This window comes from Cricetulus griseus, unplaced genomic scaffold (genome assembly GCF_003668045.3).
Source record: "Cricetulus griseus strain 17A/GY unplaced genomic scaffold, alternate assembly CriGri-PICRH-1.0 unplaced_scaffold_231, whole genome shotgun sequence".
In the NCBI taxonomy this organism is placed as follows: Eukaryota; Metazoa; Chordata; class Mammalia; order Rodentia; family Cricetidae; genus Cricetulus; species Cricetulus griseus.
Window position 1 is genome coordinate 38,206 of NW_023276955.1, and position 8,040 is coordinate 46,245.

The 8,040-nt window shown below is 42.9% G+C and overlaps 1 protein-coding gene across 1 annotated transcript; it reads right to left on the reverse strand.

The window, feature by feature from the left end:
• Window positions 1-1,486: 1,486 nt before the first annotated feature.
• LOC113831860 (ephrin-B2) lies at window positions 1,487-7,666 on the reverse strand. The gene is made up of 4 exons (XM_027434437.2): window positions 7,618-7,666; window positions 7,170-7,453; window positions 3,705-3,797; window positions 1,487-2,407 (listed from the first exon to the last, which is right to left on the reverse strand). Exons 2-4 carry the CDS (start codon window positions 7,336-7,338, stop codon window positions 2,046-2,048), a joined length of 624 nt encoding a protein of 207 aa, XP_027290238.1. The 5' UTR covers window positions 7,339-7,453; window positions 7,618-7,666; the 3' UTR covers window positions 1,487-2,045.
• Between the last annotated feature and the right edge of the window lie 374 nt (window positions 7,667-8,040).

Genomic DNA, 8,040 nt, shown 5'->3' on the forward strand with positions numbered 1-8,040 from the left:
GCAGAACAAACATTTTCTTAAACCTGCACTTTCTGGGCCTCCTGCCCCAAGCCAGGGTCTCATGTGCTCCCTTCTGGTTTCTGATTCTGAGGATGATCTTGAATTCCTAATCATCTTGATCCCTGGCCATTCTTGGCCGGCCACATAGTTGTATATTATCCTTTACATAGCAGATCCTTAGAACCTCAGATCAAGAAAAACAACTAACCCAGTCCTCCACCCCCAGGCTCAGTCACCTAGAAAACCTTTCTGGACCTCTTACTCATGAAGTCTTTACCCTGCCAAATATTCTCTTTGTGGCTTCCAAATATCCTGCCTATACTAACACCCAGTGCACAAACAACCCATTGTACACCTCCCCATATCCTTCTCTACTGACTCTATACGCTAGCCTGAGAAAAACAAAGCTTGCCACTTGATCAGAATTCTGTCTTGTGGTCATTCTTTCTGCATCTCTTGTCCCCATTCCCTATCCATGACTCTCTTGTCCCAGGTTAAAGTCCTGCAGGATGGGACAATTGGTAACTTTTAGGGTGATGCAGCTTCTCTTAGTAGTAGCTGTATTTGAACTTTTACTTTGTAAAGGGCTAAGGACTGGGACTGCTTTAATTGCCACGACCGATGAATTCCAAGTCTTGTGGTGTGTAATGTGTGTTATCTTAAAATATATATTACTAAAAATCTCTCATTTTAGATACTTTGTGTTCTACACACCTATTATAACTATGTCTTTTCTCCCTCTTTCCCCTTGACATCATAACTTTACCTCCATCTTAAGGACTCTTAGGGATGTGCCATATGTGCTTTGCTTTGACATGGAGCCCAGGTAGAGCCTCAGAGCCCAGACAGCACAGCCATCAACCAAAAACCAAAGTGTAAGGCTCAATCAGGGAGGGGGAGGGGCTCTCATGGGGACTGGGGGAATCTGACCAACCTTTCCTAATGAAAATTTCCCAGTGTCCTCAGTGGTGATGGACTTACAGCCATTTTGACCTTTGGCTTTTCAACTTCTAGGTCAGATTTGGCTCTCTGCTGTTCTCCTACATGATTTTCCCTGTGGTGATTAAAATGTGGTAATATAGCAGCTGAGTCTGCTTAAACCATCTCACAAAGCAGAGTGACTCTCCCACAGCTCCTGGGCTGTGCTTTTTTATTGCCAGTACCTCAACAGTCCTGCCCCAGAGGTCTGTCCTCTCCCCCTGAACTCTGGGCGGTCCTTTCATAACAACGGCCCCTTTGTTTCACTTCAGGAGAGGGGCTTTGATTCCCTGTTGCACAGCTGTGATAGTGAGCTCACCACCACTCACCAAAGTCTGTAGTCTCCCACCTTCCTGTTTCCTCTCAGCAAAACCAAAGCTCTATCTATTGTTTCCTTCTTGCTTTCCCCACTATGCTCCACCTGCGGTGGCAGCCAGCATGTTCCTCACTTGACCACACCTCTCAGGCTTTTCCCAGCAAACCCACCCAAGCCTCCAGGAAAGCAGAATTCTGTACATAATACCCATTTAATTTCATCTTGGTGTAAAGGATGGGCCCAGGGCTGGGTGGTGAGTGTCCCTTAATGATACAGGATGTGGAGTGAGGGGTCTGGCTAGGTGTTGCAGAGCCCTGGAAACAGAAGGAGTGAGGACTAAATGCTAGGGATCTTTGAAAACCTTACTGAGGTTACCCGAGGTCTGAGTGACAAGTCCAGTGTGCATGGCAGGAAACACAGAGGCAGAGGTGCAACTTTCTCCTAAGGTACTGCTGCATAGACCACCCATAGCCCACCGTGTCCTCCCCGGGATCTGCAGAGGCCTGAGTGCCTGGCTGGGTGCATAGCATAGAGGTCCACACAGGGACACAGCAGTCCAAGTGGGGATCTCTTAGCAATCTTCCAGCTTCTGGGGAGAGTCTGTGGTTCCCCAAGGCTGAAAAGTTACAGCCTACAAAACGGTCCAGCTCCAGGATCTTCTAGGAGGCATTCCGCCCCCAGAGCCAGGCTCAGGCAGTCCCTGCGCCCACAACAAGATGAGAGTTCCCTTGGGAGGCAAAGTTCCCAGGCCTCAGACCTTGCAGTAAATGTCGGCAGGATTCTGTGGGGGCATCTCCTGCACGATGTACACTGGGTCCCCATAGTCTCCGCTGACCTTCTCATAGTGTGGGCGGGAGACACTGTCTGCAATCTTTAGCGGTATGAGAACATCACTGGGTTCCCAGCCATAGTTGTTGCCACCTCGCTTGGCTGTGGTAGTGTGCTGTGGAGAGTGTTTGCGGTGCCTCCTGCGGTACTTGAGCAGCAGTACCACCAAGGTGATGATGATGACGATGAAGATGATACATCCTGATATGATTCCTGCGAATAAAGCCACTTTGGAACCCAGATTGTTCCCAGAATGCCCCGCGCTGTTGCCTTCAGTGCTGGTTCCTGCACAGAAGCAAGAACAGCCAGTTACTGTGGTTCTGAGACTCTGCCCTCTAGCTTGCAGAAAGAATGCTCCAAATGCAAACAAGAAAGCAGGGCCAATGCTCAACTCACAGGTGAACATGACAACAGATCACCAGATGAGGTGAAGGAGCTTCAAAGTTCCCACTCTCACTCACCATGCCAACCCCTTCCTAAAGGTGAGACAGCCAATCTGGAACTTCCCTAGTTTCAACACTTCAGGATGAATCAGTAACTGACATACCTGGTGAGCTCTGCTCTTGTGACTGTAAGACACTGAGCGGGCTGAATTAATCTGTCTTAGTGGCAGAGTTAATATTGACTCAATGGGAGCAAAGACCCCAGGAATCTGTGCCCACGAGTGAATCCCACTGGTTTGGATGTGTTTAGAGGCTCCTCTGCCTCTAGGGGTTCTAAGAAAAATGCACCCCATAGACACACAGCCCCACCACACTGCTGTCCCTGGATTTGGTTACACAAAAGGGCTTGTTGAATTTCTCCCGTTTGTACCAGCTTCTAGCTCTGGACGTCTTGTTGGATCATTATTCCTGGTTGATCCAGCAGGACTTGCATCTACATGAAGAAAAAGCGATTAATCATGGCACAGACATCTGACAATGTAGCAAGCTTCAGGAGTTGCAAAGATATCTCAAGAGGCATGAACAGCAATGAACATAAGACTCTTTATGCAAAGCACTGAGAAATACAAGAATATAACCTTCCTTTTTAATCAGAATGGTAATCCTAGTTATTTGTTAGGTTTAAATTAGGAGGCCATCTGTGCAAACTATAGGAATTCTTGCATTTGGCAGTCAAAGCATTCCAGATGACATTTCAATTTCACTAAACAAGTTGATTAAAAGCTATACTAGTCTCTAATTAGAAGAATAATTCTTTCATTCTTCACAATAGGTTATTCTACATGAAGATGAAGGCCTTGGTTTCTCCAGATTTGAAAATGAAACAAAGCAGCATAGTCAGTGCTTACGTATTAGACACTTTGATTTTTTCAAAGAGGTGTTCTGCATTGTAAACAGAAATATATGTACCTGTGGCAGCACACAGACACCCTGTCTCACTGGCCTGAACTTTTAGAGAGATCTAAATGAGAAAAACTGAGCATGTCAGTTTGCCGGACTCAACCAGTGGTTCAAAGTGCAGAAAATGGTCTGCCTTCAAAACTAACAAGAGCGGTGATGGTGAGCATCACCCCAGGTGCCACACTAGCTGGGGGCTGTACCAGCTCACAGTGGGTCACAAAGCAGCAGTTGATCTTTACCTTGTCCAACTTTCATGATGATCTTCATGGCTCTTGTCTTGCACACCCCTCCTTCCTGGTTATGCAGGCCTTCCAAAGACCCATTGGATGTAGCTGATTAAAAATAAAATGGACAAAAAATAAAGAACAAATCAGGAAATCAATAAGATTTCATGAACATGAAATTTCTGTAAACAATTTGAAAAATAAGAATTCACTCATTGTCACAAGTTTTCTGAATGTATGGGATGCTGAAAGCTGAAAAGAAATAGAAAAATAAATAAAGAGAAATGGATCTTGGAAACATTGTGACATGTAGGATACCTGCTTCTAAATGCGATTAAACACACCCTCCCATATGCACATGATTTAGTATTACTCTATAGGTAAAAGGGACAGCACCTTCCAAAATACCCACCAACTCCTAAGGGGAGCGAAACTAGAAAGTGCAAAAGAGCAAACATGGTAATTTCAAAACTTGGTAATCATCTCTCAACACCTGCTTTCTCCACTCCACACCTCCTGCTTAAAGAACAATGAACTTGATGCTATGCTTGTCAAACCTCCAAGTTCTGTAAACACTATCAGGGGAGCCTTCTGACACCCCCTTGCTCCTTCCTCCAGCCAGGAATGTGCTGAAGTAGCATACTAGAACTCAAGTCTTCTGAGTCTGCATTCTCATCACAGTGTAAGTCCCTGCAAGCATCTGTTTTTATAACCCCCCATCAGCCACTTTAGCCAAGTTTCCTGCTAGGGAAAACTCCAGCTGGACAGAGAGTTAGCATACCCCTTTCCCTGTCTGGGTCTTGGGACAACTTGGATATAACCAGGTGGGGGCAACCACCTTGCCTCACATTGGCCAGCTGGGATCCTTTTCCACTTTAACAATGAGGGGAGTGCGGAGGGGGGAACACCCCTTCTACCAATGTCTTTCTGTCTGTCTAAACTGTTCTGTCTACACATATTGCTGTTTATCCTTAAGCCAGTGAATTCTCTAAATAGCTTTGTAACTAAAGCTGCAACGAGATGGGCTGTCAGACCGTGTAATGAGGAGCCGGCTTTCAGTTTACAGTTCAAGTTTGAGTAGGAGGAGAAGGTGGAATGTGCCAGACATTGCTTCCCCTGAATTCAAGGGGCAAGGAACAGAAGTATTTCATAGACACGCCTGTAATTTTAATCACCTTCCACTTTCTCTATCAAAGTCCTGTCTGCTAACACTATACTCAGAAGACAATGACACATGAACAGGTGATCTGGCTTCTCCTTTCAGCCTGGTTGTTTTGTTTTTGTTTTGTTTTGTTTTCCAAGCATACCACCACCAAACAGCTCCAAGTGCCTTCACGGTTTGTAGAGGTTTGTAACTAAAAAACCAGATATGAATTCACTTCTGCGTTCTGGAATTAACAATTTCTACCCTCAGGATTTTCCCAATAACAAAGGGTGACTCTTCTCCAGAGAGTGCACTTAATCTTGGGTCTCATGGTTACATATCTTTCCTCACTCTTTGATGACACTAAGCTTTTCCTTGGAAAATAGGTAATAGTTGCCCTATTAACTTTGTCGCAGATTTGCAGTAAGATAAACAGTATCCCACTCACAGACTGGAGAAAATGCTTGTCATATAATTTAAAATAAAGTTCTAAAGAGACTGTGTGTTTGAGAGCATGAAAAAGGGTCTTAGTTTTTTACTGTGTTATCATTTTCCTTATCTTCTTTTCCCATTTGCAAAAAGTGGCTCAGCCTCAGAGCCTCTGTTCTATTGCTTCTCACAGTGTGGGGTACTTTGAGCACAGTTTCCAGTGTGGTCTAGGTCAGTGTGGAATGTTCAGTTATTGCTTACAGTGTTTTCACTTCATTTCTCAGACCTTATTGAAAAAATAAACAGATTTTCAATCTGTTAGGAGACTTTAAAAGTCAGAGAAAGTTTGAAGTGTCAGCAAGGACATTTCTCCTATCTTTCTTCCCTGTGGGTACAGCTATATTGCCTAGGTTAGCATCCACGTCCTGAACTTGACTTTCTTGTAGTTGGTACCAGGCATAACACAGCACCCAGCTTACCTGTACCCTAGTAGGATTTTCTTAGTTCATCTCTGGGAATTTTTGATAAAGCTGATTTTATGTTATAAAATATACAACAGGGCATCACTACCAACATGTTTGACAGAAACAGTTTGTCATTTATATTACCTGAGCTTAACAAGTTCCACAAGCAGTATGTATGCACTGTGTCTGTCTCCTGCCATTACCCTCCCTATGTATGTATATTAGGCATGCATGTTCCAATGTTTCTGACTCCCTGCACTGTCATGTGTGTGCTGTGCGTATTTGTACAGTATAGTCACTATTATTTTCTATGCACACTCTCTTTGCTACCCCGGCACATACACCATGCATTTCTGCATGTTCTCTTTACAGTACATACATGGCTCGGGAGACATGTCTACACATTTACAGTGGTGGTCTATGGGTTTTTTGGCCCTGCCTTGCATTTTGACCCTGACATTTCCTTGTGTGTAAAGTGTTCTAAGCCATACTGTCTGGGTTTTCTCACAGCAGTGAAAACTGTTCTACTTTCTGTGTTGCTAGACTTGAAATTGAGATGGGCATGAAGGCCACAGCATTTACCCAAGGATCAAGAACATAGAAAGAATTAGAGCTTAAGGGGTAAATGTGTATGGTAAGAAACTATATAAATTATTTTTTTGTCAACATTGTCTTCTTTTTTCTCCCTCCAAATTTCTGTCTATGCTTCTTGGCTTTTGTTTTAACTGTTTTATTTTGCTTTAATTTTTTATCTTCATCACAATGGGCACAGCTCACAAATGCACTTCAGATATACCCTAATGAACACCTATCCCCTACTCCTGAAATAATGGTACATTATTATGACAGATGCAGGGGTGTCATTCAGGCAGCACTCCTACACTTTACTTTTTTCCATCAGGACATAACATGACCACTTGTTCTGGCTTTTGTCTGTATACCCCATGCTACTAATTCTGAGCTCTGCTGGTCTGGAGTGATGGTGTCATGGTGAAGTGTACCACTATTACATTTTGCTTTGAGTCCTAACTTTGAAACCGAGTTCTTGGAACAGAATGCACACTAAGTGAATGAGTGGATGGACGGTTGGACAGACAGATGGAAGGATGGAGAGAAAAAGCATCACACAGATTTACCTATAAAAACCTTAAGAAATTTCCTTAAAGATGGTTTTGTCAGTAGAGATACTGAGTCCCTTCGTATAATTTACTTATTTCAATACCATAAGAATCCTGGCAGGTTTGCCCCTGCTGAGTATTTATATTTAATTAATACTGTCACTACAGGGCCCCAATTTTCAATTAATTTATTTTGAAAAAAACAAAAAGAACAAAGCTTCTTAACAAATGATTTACCATGTTAATTTAAAGGAAACAGAAATCAATACAAACCTAGTTAGCTTATCTCAATGCCTACAAAATAAAGAGAGAGAATTACACTTACATATGATGTAATAATCTTTGTTCTTCTGAAATTCTAAACCCCAGATGCTGTTGCTGAATTCTTGAAACTTGATGGTAAATTTCACATCTCGGTGTGGTCGGGAACAGTTGAGCAGGTTTTTTTTCTTCTTCTTAATAATGCATGTGTCTGCTTGGTCTTTATCAACCATATAAACTTTATAATACTCATACTGGCCAACAGTTTTAGAGTCCACTTTTGGGCAAATAATATCCAATTTGTCTCCTATCTGTGGGTATAGTACCAGGCCTTGTCCAGGTAGAAATCTAAAAAGCATAAAATAAAAGCCACTGAGTTGGTAAAAGTGAACACCCTTAAAGACAGGCATCAAAGAGCCTACACTACAAATCACCCCCCACCATGACATGTCAGAGCTATACTTTGGTTCACCAAGGGTGTCTTCATGGGACAAATGCTTTTATTAATTTACCACAGAAAACAAAAGGATCAACTTTTCCCTTCTTTGAGCTATCAGGCAGCAACAGTCTGCTGACACTGGTCCTTGCCTCTCCCCACCCCCTGGGCTTGTAATATTCCAATAATTTTTTGTGCAACTTTACAACTTTTCCCTCTTCCCTGGTGATGAGTCAGACATTCTCAACTGCTTGCTTCTTTTAACCATTGGTATCTCAGTTTATTAGGCATGCCAGAGAAATCTCATCAATTCCAGGAATGGCACATGCCCAGAACCTTTGTTGTCCTGGTAGTTTCCCTGAGCTGTGTTGATGTTAATTAACAGAGAAGCTTCATCAAGAATGTTTCAAATTACTTATCATAATTAGTCACTGATATAACAATGGGGTTTTTAATTACACAGAACAAAAGAAATGTCTTACAAGCCTATAAAAGATCA

Excerpts from the sequence above, each read along its gene's own strand:
- LOC113831860 (XM_027434437.2), bottom strand. The coding sequence starts at position 7,338 with ATGGTTGATAAAGACCAAGCAGACACATGCATTATTAAGAAGAAGAAA. Across the intron at positions 3,798-7,169 it reads CAAAGATTATTACATCATAT|CTACATCCAATGGGTCTTTG; the intron begins GTAAGTGTAATT and ends ATTTTTAATCAG. Across the intron at positions 2,408-3,704 it reads CATCATGAAAGTTGGACAAG|GAACCAGCACTGAAGGCAAC; the intron begins GTAAAGATCAAC and ends GCTTCTGTGCAG.